The sequence below is a fragment of the Mus musculus genome, chromosome 16 (genome assembly GCF_000001635.26).
Source record: "Mus musculus strain C57BL/6J chromosome 16, GRCm38.p6 C57BL/6J".
Classification (NCBI taxonomy): Eukaryota; Metazoa; Chordata; class Mammalia; order Rodentia; family Muridae; genus Mus; species Mus musculus.
Window position 1 is genome coordinate 89,248,455 of NC_000082.6, and position 16,498 is coordinate 89,264,952.

The 16,498-nt window shown below is 35.7% G+C and overlaps 3 protein-coding genes across 3 annotated transcripts; all 3 read left to right on the top strand.

The window, feature by feature from the left end:
* The first annotated feature begins 2,515 nt into the window (after positions 1–2,515).
* On the top strand, positions 2,516–2,813 carry Gm35174 (predicted gene, 35174). The gene has a single exon (XM_006523134.1). It carries the CDS (start codon positions 2,601–2,603, stop codon positions 2,745–2,747), a length of 147 nt encoding a protein of 48 aa, XP_006523197.1. The 5' UTR covers positions 2,516–2,600; the 3' UTR covers positions 2,748–2,813.
* A 4,257-nt stretch (positions 2,814–7,070) lies between these two features.
* On the top strand, positions 7,071–7,352 carry Gm52266 (predicted gene, 52266). Its single transcript, XM_030249389.1, has one exon. The coding sequence runs from the start codon at positions 7,131–7,133 to the stop codon at positions 7,266–7,268; it is 138 nt and encodes a 45-aa protein (XP_030105249.1). The 5' UTR covers positions 7,071–7,130; the 3' UTR covers positions 7,269–7,352.
* A 5,024-nt stretch (positions 7,353–12,376) lies between these two features.
* Positions 12,377–12,754, top strand: Gm35257 (predicted gene, 35257). The gene has a single exon (XM_006523135.1). The coding sequence runs from the start codon at positions 12,449–12,451 to the stop codon at positions 12,626–12,628; it is 180 nt and encodes a 59-aa protein (XP_006523198.1). The 5' UTR covers positions 12,377–12,448; the 3' UTR covers positions 12,629–12,754.
* The last annotated feature ends 3,744 nt before the right edge of the window (positions 12,755–16,498 follow it).

Sequence of the window (16,498 nt, forward strand, 5' to 3'; positions counted from 1 at the left end):
TGTGTCCTGTGGAAGGGGTTTCATTTGGGGGCTTCTACCTTTCTCATTTGCTCTCCACCTTACATAATGGGGTAGAACCATGCAAGCCTGTATCTGGAATTCTTGTTATTCTGGCTACCCATCTGATTTCATTTGATCTGCCAGGTATAATGGTGGGATGACACACTCAACTAGAATTTAAGGCATCTGCTTTGGGTGTCATGATATTATTTCATAGGTATTGGTTATTTTATTAAATTCTTCTTCATCCCTCTCCACACTACATTCCCCAACCCCTCCTCTACTTTAATCTCTCAGTCTCTCATGTATATTACTTTCATGTTTATCTATACCATTTACAACTACTCCTGTTGCTGTTTAGTTTCATGAGATATTGTACAAACACATATACAACACACACAAACACATACACACAAACACACCCACACACACATACAGAGAGACACATACAATTCAAATGTTGATTCTATATATGAACTAAGCCTTGAAGCATTTGTGTTTTTTTAATATTTCTATAAAATTGTTTTAAATGCAAAATTATATATTATATAAAAATTCAATACAATGAATTTTGAATATATTCATATCAGCTCTTCCCTTTATCACACATCTCAGCCAATGTTCTATTGCTGTGAAGATATATCATTCAGAGATGTAGTCCTACTTCATCATGAGGGGAATCATGACGGCATGCAGGCAGACACAGTGATGTAGAAGTCACTGAGAGTTTTGAATCTGAAACTGCAGGCAGCAGGAGAAGGGAAACTCTGACTTTTGCATGGTCTGTTCAAACTTGGAAGCCAACATCATTAATCCAAAAGACTTAAATTAAGCCTCAGGTAGAGGCAAAAAGCAGTCGCATGGTTTGCCAAAATACCACAAGAATGTTCTCCATGCCATTAAATTATATTCTTCTCCTCTGAAATCTCTTGAACTAGGCAGTCATAATCCATATTGCTCTTAGCACCACTATCTTCCACACTCCTACTCAGGCACCCTAATAAGGGACTCTTAAAGCATTCACCTGTTTTGCTAATCCAAAGTCTATATTCTTCTAATCAATACTATGGTTAGCTCCTACATGTTAATATTCCACTATCAATACCAAATTGGGGGCAGGGGGAGGAAGGAGTGGATTCTATTACCATGCAGCGGGAAGAGTGAGAGAAGTGATCCAGATGATGAGAGGAGGCAGGAAGACTGAAAGTGGATAGTAGACATTGTACAAAGTGTTATTCACATTATTGTCAGATAATTTTTCTTTTATCTGATTGTGACTATGCCCTCAATTCTTCCCAATTCAAGTAAGAGTATATTCAGTTTCATTTAAGTCTTACAGTAGCCCACAGATGACATATTTTAAACTTTTAAAAGAGATTCTGGATTTTTTTTAAAAATGCATATATTAGAGGTACTGAAATTTTAATGTTTTTGAATCTGAAAAAATACAGGGAATTTTAAGTTTTTGTAGAAATTTTGAGTTATGGGGGAAAATATGTAAGGAGAGTTTATGTTTAATAGGCATGGGCTTGTTAGTCAGGTGCACGTGGATCAACAACACTACAGAGTTGGTATCAATTAGACACAAATTGACTAAAGTCCTATGATAAGACTGAACCACTTTAGCACAGTTAAAAAAGTGACTCCCATGGAGAAGTATTTCTGTGTGAAGAAAATAATTTGAAGAAAAAACTAGGATATGGATGACACAACCTATTTATAGATTGGCAGAATTACTAACATGAAAATGCATATGTTTGAAAAACCAAGGTATAGATGTCATGCAATTTCCATAAAAATTCCAATTTTATTCTGAAGGAGACAGCACAATGCTAGTGATCACATGAATGCAGGAGGTGACTCTAAGAGCAGAAACAACACTAAGCAGAAAAGGAGATGCTAGATCTATGACAGAATCTGATCTCAAAATATACCACAGAATCAAAGTAATAAAAACTGAAAAATAATAGCAAAAACAAGCATACAAATGAGAAATTGAAGAACATATCACAAGATGAAAAGATCTATGATGCTCAGTAGGATTAACATGATATAGTAAAATACATGACAAAATATGCTTATGTAGAAATTCAGTCATCAATTTACCAATAACATAATCAATGACCAGATCATTTTTATCAGAAATACTTAGGAAATACATGCCTATTTTACAATAACAAAGCAGAGCAAGGAAAAAATGCTTTTAGTAAGGAGCACTAGAAGCATACAGAGATAAAGAGGAGAGAGGGATTTCAATGATTTGTAATATGGAACAGTAGAAATTGTGAGTATTAAATAAACTAAATATGGGATAATCCATAGTCTTGAAAATACACCCAAATTTTCATGTTAGGTCTCATGATCTGACCTTGGGATTCTAACATATGTACACATTAATCTCAGTTATGCTGTTTTGATTGGTTAGTACACTGTGGCACCCTGATATTTTTGGAAACATATGAGAGACTAGTGTGATGTCATAATGCCTGTGGTTTTACCACCAATCATCCAGGTGTATAAAAGGCCTGTGGCAGATGCTGAAATACACACTCCCGAAACCTACAGCTTAATCTTCCTCTGAACACTCCACTCCTGACACCATGTGCTACTACGGAGGATATTATGGAGGCCTGGGCTATGGCTATGGTGGCCTAGGCTGTGGCTGTGGCTGTGGCTATGGTGGCTATGGTTATGGCTGCTGCCGCCCACTGTGCTGTGGAAGATACTGGTCTTATGGCTTCTACTGAGGACATTGTGCAGATACCCAGGCTTTCTAACCAGAAGCGCTTCCAAGTGTTTTCAGACCAGGAACTCAAATATGTCTTTAAAAATTCTAACTTTAGGACAAAATATTTAAAATAATTGAAATTTAACACAGTCATCTAATTCCTCATCTGAATTTGGACCATGATCATGTTTTATGTTATCTTCATCATACTCTGTAAAGTGATTTTACTTTAAATCTCAACTTATGATTTAAAAATATATAACAGCAAATAACTAAATAAATAAACTCAATAAAATAATTTTTGCATATTCTGTGCTTTTGTCTTGGTCACTTTTGAGGTGGTATCTGTGGAAAAGTGTGAGGGGAAAAAAGAAAGGAAGAAATGTAAGAAGATATGCAGGAAAGAAACAGGAAGAGGAAAGAGGATGACAGAAAGTTCAAGGAAGGAAATACTTATTTTCAGCATTCACATAAGGATTGATATTTTGTTTTATGTATAAGGTGACCATTATAAACCATGTGGGAATCAACTTAATAGTGTACCCATTTCTTTAAGATTCAGTAGTCTCATCTTATTGTATAAGAAGCAGTTTCAATTCAAGATAATCTGTCAACATCCTATTTTTCTCAAAGCTACATCAAGTTAAATTTCCATCAACAATTGAGAAGGGTGCCATTTCCTATTGATCTTTCTTCTCTCTAGTATTAACTATCTAACAGTTTGGGGCTGAAATATCATCTTGTTTTTGAATTGGAGCTCAGAGATATTAGTGAAGTAGAACATTACTCTGTCCATTTGTCCACCTGTATCTTTGCCTTTGAAAAACACCTGTTCTAATTCTCAGCTTATTTTTATCCACTTTTGTTCATTTAGTTGGTTAGCTTAGCTATGGTATAATATTCCCAACAACCCATATTTTGCATTAATATCTCTCATGATATAGTCATTTTCTTGATTTGTATAGAACATATTTTATACAATATTTTTGTTTTTAGCAACTTTCTTAGCTTGATATTTGAAACGTTTTTTTATTTCATTGTGTTTTTACTCATTTACTTTATTTTTTACATCATGCATGTCCGTGTTTCTGTGTGTGTGTGTGTGTGTGTGTGTGTGTGTGTGTGTGTGTGTGTTGCACGAGACCATGTGTATATGTATGTGTACAGGACCATGTGTTAGGGTGTTCTTGTGGGAGGGTTTTGGAGCTTCTATAGTTTACATTTGCTCTCCAACTTACATATTGAGGTAGAAGCAGTGGTATCTGGAATTCTTGTTAGTCTAACTCTCCATCTGATTCCACTTAATCTGCTAGGTTTGAGTGAGGACTAATGTACTTTACTAGCCTATAAGACATCTATTTGGGTGTCATGATATTCTTTCATAGACACTGGTCATTTTATTTACTTCTCCTTCATCCCTCTGTACACTCCCTCCCACAGCCCCTCCTCAATCTTCATCTCTCATGCATAATATTACTTTCATGATTCTCTATTCCATGTATAACTGCTGCTGGTGCCTGTTAGTTTCCTGGGATATTGTGCAAGCACACATACAAACATACACACATAAACAAAATTCAAAAGTTGTTTCTATATATGACATAAACATTGAAGGATTTTTCTTACTTTTAAAAATTTCCATTAAAAAAGTGTTAAATGTAAAAATTCTGTATTAAGTGAAAATTAATTACAATGAGTTTTGGACACGTTCATCTCAACTCTATCCCTTATCATACATACATCCCAGTCAATGTTCTATAACCGAGAATATGCATCATGACCATATCCTTAAAAAGAAAACATTTCATTGGGATTTGTGTGTAGTTTCTAGATGTAGTCCTATTTCATAATGAAGAGAAGCATGATGTCATGTAGGTAGACATAGTGAAGGAGAAGCAGCTGAAAACTCTAAATCAGGTTATGAAGGCAGCAGGAGAAGGGCCACTCTTGGTTTTGCATTTACTATGGAAACATCAAAAACAACACAATTAATCCAAAAGTTTATATTTAGTCTCAGATAGATTTTCAGAGAAAGCAGATACATTGATTGGCAAAATATCACAAGAATGGTCTCTGGGTCATTTAATTATATTTTTCTCCTCTGAAAACTCTGGAACTAGGCGGTCATAATCCATATTGTTCTTGGTACCACTATCTTCCACACTCCTGCTAAAGCAGCCTAATAAGGGACTCTTAAAGCATTCACCTGTTTTGCTAATCCAAAGTCTATGGTCTGTGAACATGCTCCATGCTTAGGCATATTACATTAATACCCAACTATTGATACATATTTTTGGGAGGGAAAGTCATGGATTCTATTACCATGGGACAAGCAAGAAGAGCACCAGGAGCAGTGCAGTGCAGCCTGCCCATGCACAGAAGACAAGCTGCAGCTGTGTATACTGCAAAGAGCAAAGGGAGAGATGGGACCCAGGAGTTTAGAGGAGCTGAGAAGATTGAAGGTGAATTCTAGACATTGTATAATATGTTATTTACACTGTTGGTAGATTATTTTGCTTTTTTTATTGTGCCATGGTTCATCCAATTGAAGTAAAAATGTATTCAGTTTAATTTAATTCTTATGCTGACTCACACTTGAAATATTTTAAACTTTTCAAAGGGATTCTGAATTTTTAAAATGTTGTCTATATATTGCAGCTACTGAACTTTAAATGTGTTTGCATCTGTAAAAACACTGAGGATTTTAAGGTTATTTGTGAGACCTGGAGAATAAATGTGAAAGGAGTGTTTGTGGTTTAAGAGGCATGTGTTTGTCATGTTGATATGGGACAATGGAGAGTTTGACACAACCTAAAGTCCTATGATAGGAGTGAATCACGTTATCACACTTATGAAACTTACACCATAAAATGGGGAAGTAGGCAAGCATGTAGGGCACTTTATTAATTAGTTATTGATGACAGAGTACCTGGCCCTTTCAGAGTAGTGCCAACTTGAACTCATTGTAATAGATGCTATAACAACTCATGTTGAGGAATACAAGATGAGCAAGCCTGTAAGGAATACTCAACCATAGCCTGTGTCAGCTCCTGCCTCCAGGTTCCTGCCCTGGTTGAATTCTTGTCCTGACATCCTTCAGTGATGAACAGTGATGGTGAAATGTAAGCCAAATAAACCCTTTCCTCCTCAGCTTGCTTTTGGTCATGGCATGTTACCATGGCAACAAGGACCCTTATGACACCATCGCTCTGACCAACCAACTTTTGTCTTACTATTTGTTGTCTAATTCCCCTCAATCCAATTGGTGCTGTCCCGCTTTTCTGCTAATTGAAGGATAACCTAGTATGAGGTCAGCCTAACAGAGGTGACATCAACAACACAGCCTGATCTTTAAACATGCATAAAACACCAAAGCTGCCTTACCTACTACTGGTCTACCTTCTTCAGTTTGCCTCATGTTGCTAAACATAATAATTAGTAACATCCAGTTATTTGAAGAAAATGACTTGAAGAAAAAATCTAGGAGATGGAATGACATATCTTGTTTGTAGATCAGTGGAATTACTAAACAAAAAAAGATTTGTTGTTTGATAAAACAATGTATACATTTCATGTAATTTCCATAAAAATTCAAATTTTGTTCTGAACAGATTTAGACAGCACAATCCTAATGACCATGTGAATGCAGAAGGTGACTCTAAGAGCAAAAACAACACTAAGCAGAAAGGAGATGCTAGATCTACCACAGAATCTGATCTCAAAATATACCACAGAATCAAAGTAATAGAAACTGAAAAATAGTAGCAAAAACAAGCATACAAATTAGAAATTGAAGAACTTATCACAAGATGGAAAGATCTATGATGCTCAGTAGAATTTACACAATAAAGTAAAATACATTACAAAATATGTTTATGTATATATAAAGTCATCAACTTACAAATAACATAACTAAAGACAGGATCATTTTATATCAGAAATACTTAGGAAATACATATTTATTTTATAATAATATATCGGAGCAAGGAAAACAATAAATTTTTAGTATGGAGCACTACAAAGCACACAGACATAAAAAAGAGGGAGGGATTTCAATGATTTGTATTATGGCACAGTAGAATTTGTGTGTATTAAATAAACTAAATATAGAATGAACCACAGTCTTGAAAATACATCCAAATTTTCATGTTAAGTCTCATGATCTGACCTTGGCATCCTAACATATGTGCACAATTATCTCGGTTATGCAGTGTTGATTGGCTAGGACACTGTGGCAAAACCTGATATTTCTTGAAGCATATGAGAGACTTGTGTGATGTCATAATGCCTGTGGTTTTTGTGTCAATCATCCAGGTGTATAAAAGGCCTGTGGCAGATGTTGAAACACACACTCCAGAAACCTACTGCTTAATCTTCCTCTGAACACTCCACTCCTGACACCATGTGCTACTACGGAGGATATTATGGAGGCCTGGGCTATGGCTATGGCTGTGGCTATGGCTGTGGCTATGGTGGCTATGGCTATGGCTGCTGCCGCCCACTGTGCTGTGGAAGATACTGGTCTTATGGATTCTACTGAGGACATTATGCAGATCCCCAGCCTTTGTAACCAGAAGCGCTTCCGAGTGTTTTCACACCAGGAACTCAAACATGTCTTCAAAAATTCTTAACTTTAGAACAAAATATTGAAAATATAATTGAAATTTAACACAGTCATCTAATTCCTTGTCTAAATTTGTACCATGATCATGTTTTATGTTACCTTCATCATACTCTGTAAAGTGATTTTAACTATGACTCTCAACTTATGTCTCAAAAGTGTGTATCATCAAAGAACTAAATAAATAAGCTCTATAAAGTAATTTCTGTATATTCTGTGCTTTTGTCTTGGTTACTTTTGAGGTGGCATTTGTGGGAAAGTGTGAGTGGCGGAAAAAAGAGGAAGATATGTAAGAAGATGGGCAGGAAAAAAAACAGGGAGTGGAAAGAGGAGAACAGGGACTTTGAGAGAAAGTAATAATCGTTTCAGCATTCAGATAAGGATTGATATTTTGTTGTATTTATAACTTAAACATTATAGACAATGTGACAATGAAATCAGTAGTGTACCTATTTCATTTATACCTATTCAGTGGGTTTCATCTCATTGTACAAGAAGCAGTGTGAATTCAAGATAAGCTGTCACAACTCTGTGTGTTTGCAAACATGACACATGCTATTTTTCTCATAGTTACATCAAGTTAAATGTCCATCAACAATTCAGAAGGGCGCCCTCTTTTATTGATCTTTCTTCTCTCCAGTATTAACTATCTAACAGTTTTGGGCTGAAATATCATCTTGTTTTTGAATTGCATCTCAGAGATATTAGTGAAGTAGGACGTTAGTCTGTCCATTTGTTCATCAGTATCCCTTTCTGTGAAAAACACCTGGTCTAAATCTCAGCTTATTTCAGTATCCACTCATATTCTTTTAGTTGGTTAGCTTATCCATGTACAACACTCCCAAACCATATTTTCGCAATAATCCCTTTCATGATATCGTCATTTTCTTGATTTGTATATAACATATTTTTATATAATCGTTTTGTTGTTAGGAACTTTCTTAGCTTGATCTCTGAAGACTTTTTTATTTTATTGTTGTTTATTTACTCATTTGTTTTATTTCTGACATCATGTGTGTTTGTGTGTATGTGTGTGTGTGTCTGTGTGCATTGCATAAGTCCATGTGTATATGTATGTGTATTGCATGAGTCCATGTATATATATATATGTGTGTATAGGATCATGTGTTAGGGTGTCCTTGTGGGAGGATTAAACTTTTGAGCTTCTATCTTTGACATTTGCTCTCCAACTTACATATTGAGGTATAAGCATGCAAGCTGGTATCTGGAATTCTTATTAGTCTGGCTTTCCATCTGATTCCACTTAATCTGCCAGGTTGAATCGTGAACTATAGCCCTCTACTAGCCTTTAAGACATCTGCTTTGGGTGCCATGATATTCTTTCATAAACACTGGTCAATTTATTTAATTCTCCTTCACCCCTCTCCACAAGCCCTCTTCAAACTTCATCTCTCATGTATAATATTACTTTCATGATTCTCTATTTCATTTATAACTTCTGCTTGTGCCTTTTAGGTTCATGAGATATTATGCAAAACACTTAGCACACACACACAACACACACACATATACAAACATACACACATACACACAATTCAAATGTTGATCCTATATATGACCTAAGCTTTGAAGCATTTGTCTTACTTTTAAATATTTCTATTAAAAAAGTTTTAAATGTAAAAATTTTGTATTAAGTGAAAATTAATTACAATGAATTTTGGCCACATTAATCAATTCTTTCTCCTGTTATACATACATCTCAGTCAATGTTCTAATACAGTGAAGATGTATCATGACCTTATCCTAAAAAAAGAAAACATCTAATAGGGATTTGTGTGTAGTTTCACAGGTGTAGCACTGTTTCATCACGAAGGGAAGCATGATGGCATGCAGAGAGAGTGATGGCAAAGTAGATCAGAATTCAAATTCTGAAAATGCAATTAGCAGGAGGAGGTTTTGACTGGTCTATTGAAACTTCAAAGCCAACACCATTAATCCAAAAATATTAAATTTAGTCTCAGGTAGGCTTTCAGAAAAGCAGACAATTTGTTTGCCAATATATCACAAGAATGATCTCTATATCATTTAATTACATTCTTCTCCTCTGATATCTCTTCAACTAGGCAGTCATAATCCACATTGCTCTTGGCACCACTATCTTCCACTCTCCTACTAAGGCAGCCTAATAAGGGACTCTTAAAGCATTCACCTGTTTTGCTAATCCAAAGTCTATATTCTGTAAACATGCACCATGCTTAGGATGTCATATTAATACCCAACTCTTGATACAAAATTTTTGGGGAGGGAAATGGGTGGATTCCATTACCATGGGACAACCAAGAAGAGCAACAGGAGCAGTGCAGTGCAGCCTGCCCATGCACAGAATCAAGCTGCAACTGGATGTACTGCAGAGAACAGAGTTAGAGAAGGGACCCAGGTGTTTATAGAAGCTAAGGAGATTGAAGGTACATTCAGTACATTTAACAGTGTGTTATTTACATTATTGGTATATTATTTTGCTTTTTTGTGTGCCGTGGTTCATCTCAATTCAAGCAAAAACGTATTCAGTTTAATTTAATTTTTATAGTTAGCCATGGTTGACATATTTTAAACTCATCAAAAGTATTCTGTATTTTAAAAATATTACTTATACAATGGGAGACAAAAGCTCTGGGGTGTACTGGTTAGTTCATATTGTTGTTCCTCCTATAAGGTTGCAGACCCCTTTAGCTCTTTGGGTACTTTCTCTAGCTCCTTCATTGGGGGCCTCCTGTCTCATCCAATAGATGACTGTGAGCGTCCACTTCTGTATTTGCCAGGCCCTGGCATAGCCTCACAAGAGACAGCTATATCTGGGTCCTTTCAGCAAAATCTTGCTGACATAGGCAATAGTGTCTGGGTTGGTGATCCAGTACAGGAGAATGCCAGGGCCAGGAAGCAGGATTGGGTGGATTGGGGATCAGGGTGGGAAGAGGGTATAGGAGATTATTGGGATAGCATTTGAAATGTAAATGAAGAAAGTATCTAATTAAAAAAAAAAGAAAAACATTAAAAATAAAAAAAAAGAGTGGGAGAGTTTTCCGCAGAGAAGACACCAATTGACATAATGATGTAACTGTATTATAAAATGATATAATTAAAAGTTATATAACATAAAATATAAAAATAAATAAAAATGTTTTATATATTAGAGGTAGTAAACTTTAACATGTTTGCTTCTGTAAAAACATTGAGAATTTTAAGGTTATTTGTGTTTTTTTAATGAGGTCTGGGGATTATAAATGCAAGGAGGGTTTGTGGTTTAAGAGGCAGGTGTTTGTCAGGTTGATATGGGACAATGGAGAGTTTGTATCACTTTGACACAACCTAAAGTCCTATGATAGGAGTGAATCACTTCATCACACATATGAAACTGACTCCATAAAATGGGGAAGTAGGCAAGCATGTAGGGCACTTTATTAATTAGTTATTGATGAGAGATAATCTGCCCTTTTCAGAGTAGTGACAACTTGGCACTCATGATCCGGGATGATATAAGAAATCAGGTTGAGGAATACAAGATGAGCAAGCCTGTAACGAATACTCAACCATAGTCAGTGTCAGCTCCTGCCTCCAGGTTCCTGCTCTGTTTGAATTCTTGTCCTGGCATCCTTCAGTGATGAACAGTGATGGTCAAGTATAAGCCAAATAAACCCTTTCCTCCTCAGCATGATTTTGGTCATGGCATGTTACCATGGCAACGAGGACTCTTATGACATCATCTCACTTCCCAAACAACTTTTAGCTTACTATTTGTTGTCTAATTCCCCTCATCCAATTGGGGCTGCCCAGCTTTTCTGCTAATTGAAGGATAACCTAGTATGAGGTCAGCCTAACAGAGGCAACATCATAAACACAGCCTGATCTTTAAACATGCATAAAATACTAAAGCTACCTTAGCTACTACTTCTCCACCTTCTTCAGTTTGCTTCACGCTATTTAACATAATGATCAGTAACATCCTGTTTTTTTGAAGAAAATGATTTGAAGAAAAATACTAGGATATAGAATGACACATCCTGTTTATAAACTGGTAGAATTACTAACAGGAAATTGAGTATGTTTGATAAACCAATGTATAGATTTCATGCAATTTCCATAAAAATTTCAATTTTATTCTGAAGTAGAAAACACACTCCTAATGATCATATGAATGCAGGTGACTCTAAGAGCAAAAACAGCACTAAGCAGAAAGGGAGATGCTAGGTCTACCACAAAATCTGATCTCAAAATATACTACAGAAACAAAGTAATAAAAACTGAAAAATAATAGCAAAAACAGACATACAAATGAAAAATTGAAGAAGATATAAGATGGAAAGATCTACTATTCTCACAAATCAGTAGAATTAACATACAATGGTAAAATTATATGACAAAATATGCATATATATATATATATATATATATATATATATATATATAATAAGGGTCATCAATTTACCAACAACATAACAAATGACCAGAACATTTTTTTTTTCAAGACACGGTTTCTCTCTATAGCCCTGGCTGTCCTGGAACTTATTCTGTAGACCAGGCTGGCCTCGAACCCAGAAATCTGCCTGCCTCTGTCTCCGAAGTGCTGGGATTAAAGGCGTGTGCCACTACCACCTGCGAGCAGAACATTTCTTATCAGATTCTTTGAAATACATATTTATTTTACAATAATAAAGCAAACCAAGGAAAACAAAAAGATATTTTCAGTATGGAGCACTACAAAACACACAGACATAAAGAGGAGAGAGATTTCAATGATTTGCACTGTGGCACAGTAGGCATTCATGAGTATTCAATAAACTCTCTATAGAATGAGGCATTGTCTGGAAACTTGATCGAGGTTTTTCACGGTGAAGCCTCATAATCTGACCCTTGGATCCTAACATATGAGCACAGTTATCTCAGCTATGCAGTGTTGTTGGCCAGTAAACTGTGGCACTCTGATGTTTTCTGAAGCACAGTAGAGACTTGTGTGATGTCATAATGCCTGTGGTTTTTGTTAACAAACATCCAGGTGTATGAAAGGTCCTTGGTAGGTCATTGCATTCAGACTCCAGAAACCTACTGCATAATCTCTCTCTGAACACTCCACTCCTGACACCATGTGTTACTATGGAAGCTACTATAGAGGCCTAGGCTATGGCTATGGCTGTGGCTATGGCTATGGCTGTGGCTATGGCTGTGGCTATGGCTGTGGCTATGGCTGTGGCTATGGTGGCTATGGTTATGGCTGCTGCCTCCCACTGTGCTGTAGAAGATACGGCTGCTGTGGCTTCTACTGAGGACATTAATGCAGATACCCAGCCTTTCTAGCCAGAAGCGCTTCCAAGTGTTTTCATACCAGAAACTCAAACATGTCTTCAAAAATTCTAACTTTAGGACAAAATATATAAAATATGTTTGAAATTCAACATGGCCATCTAATTCCTCATCTGAATTTAGACTATGATGATGTTTTATGTTATCTTCATCACACTCTGTACAATGTTTATAAATTTAACTCTTGCCCAATGTTTTAAAATGATATTATGTATCATCAAACAATTAAGTAAATAAACTCTACAAATTAATTTTTCTATGTTCTGTGCTTTTGTACCTGATTGTTCACATGTGTGGAAGTAGTTGTGGGAATGTGTGAGGAGTGTGAAAGTGAGGAAGATATTTGAGGAGACAGACATTGGGAAGAAAAGGGGAGGGAAATATGGAAGGGGAGAGGAAGTTAGAGAGGGAAGGAAACAATTATTGCAAGTGTTCAAATACAGATATTCATTTTCTTGTATTTCTAGCATGACTATTATAAAGATTGTAACAATAGTCTTAGTAGGGTACATAGTTCTTTAAGATTCATTGATTTTCATCTCATTGTATAAGAAGCAGTGACTTCTAGATCATGTCACTTCTCTGTGTGTTGGGAAACATGCCACATGCTACTTTTCTCATAGCTACACCAATTTACATTTCAATCAACAATTGAGAAGAGTGCCTTCTTCTATTGATCTTTTTCTCTCCAATATTAATTATCTAACAGTTGTAGACTGAAATGTCATCTTGTTTTTTAATTGTATCTGTCATATATTAGAGTACTAAAACACTATTGTTTCCAGTTGTCCATCTGTATCTATTCCTTTGAAAAACATGTGTTCTAAACCTCTGCTTATTTTAGCATCCGTTTTTATTCTTTGGCTGGATAGCTTAGTTATTTATATCACTCCCCACTCATATTTCTGCATAAATCACCTTCCTGATATACTCATTTACATTTGTGTGACACATTTTTTTACAGTGTTTTTTGGTGTTCAGAACTTTGTTATCTGGATCTCTAAAACGTTTTCTATTTTAATGTTTGTATTCATTTGTTTATATTTCTGACATCTTGTGTGTGTGTTTGTGTGTGTGTGTGTTCCATGTGTTCCTTCATACATACATGTGTGCATAATCATGTGCAGTGTGTCACTGTGGGAGAGATTTCATTTCAGGGCTTCTATGATTTTCATTTGCTCTCCACATTACATACTGAGGTAGAAGCATGCAAGCTGGTGTCTGGAATTCTTGTTAGTCTGGCTTTCCATCTGATTCCATTTAGTCTGCCAGAATTAATGGCGGAATGATATACTCAACTAGTCTTTAAGATGTCTGCTTTGGGTGTCATGATATTATTTCATAGACATTGCCTATTTTACTTAATTCTTTTTCATCCCTCTCCACAATACCTTCCCCAACCGCTCCTCTACTTTAATCTCTCATGCATAGTATTACTTTTATGTTTATCTATACCATTTATAACTTCTCCTGGTGCATTTTAGTTTCATGAGATATTGTACAAACACATATACCATACACACATACACACACACACACACACACACACACACACACAATTCAAATGTTGATTCTACATATGAACTAAGCCTTGAAGCATTTGTTTTTTAAAATATTTTTATAAAATTGTTTTAAATGCAAAAACTGCATTAAGAAAAAATATTTACAATGAATTTTGGACACATTCATATCAGCTCTGCCCTTTATCATTCATCTTAGCCAATATTCTATTGCTGTGAATATATAACATGACCAAAACCTAAAAAGAAAACATTTCATTGAGAATTGTGTGTAATTTCAGAGGTGCAGTCCTACTTCCTCATGAGGGGAATCATGACGGCATGCAGGCAGACATAGTGATGGAGAAGTAGCTGAGAGTTTTAAATCTGAAACTGCAGGCAGCAGGAGAAGGGAGACTGGGTTTTGCATGCTCTTTTGAAACTTCAAAGCCAACATTATTAATCCAAAAGTCTTAAATTAAACTTCAGGTAGAGGAAGAACGCAGTCACATTGTTTGCCCAAATACCACAAGAATGCTCTCCATGCCATCTAACTATATTCTTCTCCTCTGAAATCTCTTGTACTAGGCAGTCATAATCCACATTACTTTTAGCACCATTATCTTCCACACTCCTACTCAGGCACCCTAATAAGGAACTCTTAAAGCATTCACCTGTTTTTCAAATCCAAATCTACATTCTGCCTATATTCTGCAAACCAACAACCTGGTTAGGCCTGACATATTAATACTCCACTATCAATACCAAATTGGGTGGAGGAGGAAGGAGGTGGATTCCATTACTATTGGACAACCAATAAGAGCAGCAGGAGCAGTACAATGGGCACTGTCCATGTGTAGACAACAAGCTGCACGTGCTGCAGCAGGAAGAGGGAGAGATGTGGTCCAGATGATGAGAGGAGGCAGGAAGACTGAAAGAGGATAGTAGACATTGTACAAAGTGATATTTACATTATTGGAAGATTATTTTGCTTTTATCTGATTCTGACTATGCCCTGTTTCTTCCCAATTCAAGTAAGGGTATATTCAGTTTAATTGACGTCTTACAGTAGCCCACAGATGACATATTTTAAACTTTTAAAAAAGATTCCGGATTTTTTGAAAATGCATATATTAGAGGTACTGAAATTTTAATGTTTTTTAATATGAAAAAGAATACTGAGAATTTTAAGTTTTAGTAGAAATTTTGAGTTTTGGGGGGAAAATATGTAAGGAGAGTTTATGTTTAATAGGCATGGGCTTGTTAGTCAGGTGCATGTGGGTCAACAACACTACAGAGTTGGTATCAATTTGACACAAATTAACTAAAGTCCTATGATAAGACTGAACCACTTTAGCACAGTTAAAAAAGTGACTCGCATGGAGAAGTAATTCTTTGTGAAGAAAATAATTTGGAGAAAAAACTAAAATATGAATGACACAACCTATTTATAGGGATTGGTAGAATTACTAACACAAAAATGCATATGTTTGAAAAACCAAGGTATAGATGTTATGCGATTTCCATAAGAATTCCAATTTTATTCTGAAGTAGACAGCACAATGCTAATGATCACATGAATGCAGATGGTGACTCTAAGAGCAAAAACAACACTAAGCAGAAAGGGAGATACTAGATCGGCCACAGAATCTGATCCCTAAATATACCACAGAATCAAAGTAATAAAAACTGAAAAATAATAGCAAACACAAGCATACAAATGAGAAATTGAAGAACATATCATGAGATGAAAAGATCTATGATGCTCAGTAAAATTAACATGATATAGTAAAATACATGACAAAATATGATTATGTAGAAATTCAGTCATCAAATTACCAATAGCATAACCAATGACCAGATCATTTTTATCAGAAATACTTAGGAAATACATGCTTATTTTACAATAACAAATCAGAGCAAGGAAAAGATAAGTTTTTAGTATGGAGCACTACAAACATACAGAGATAAAGAGGAGAGAGGGATTTCAATGATTTGTAATATAGCACAGTAGAATTTGTGAGTATTAAATAAACTAAATATGGAATGATCCATAGTCTTGAAAATACATCCAAATTTTCATATTAAGTCTTATGATCTGACCTTGGGATCCTAACATATGTGCACAATTATCTCAGTTATGCAGTGTTGATTGGCTAGGACACTGTGGCACCCTGATATTTTTGAAGCATATAAGAGACTAGTGTGATGTCATTATGCCTGTGGTTTTACCACCAATCATTCAGGTATATAAAAGACCCATGGCAGATGTTGAAACACAAACTCCAGAAACCTACTGCTTAATCTTCCTCTGAAAACTCCACTCCTGACAAC

Coding starts and splice junctions, on each gene's coding strand:
- Gm35174 (XM_006523134.1), top strand. CDS start 2,601: ATGTGCTACTACGGAGGATATTATGGAGGCCTGGGCTATGGCTATGGT.
- Gm52266 (XM_030249389.1), top strand. CDS start 7,131: ATGTGCTACTACGGAGGATATTATGGAGGCCTGGGCTATGGCTATGGC.
- Gm35257 (XM_006523135.1), top strand. CDS start 12,449: ATGTGTTACTATGGAAGCTACTATAGAGGCCTAGGCTATGGCTATGGC.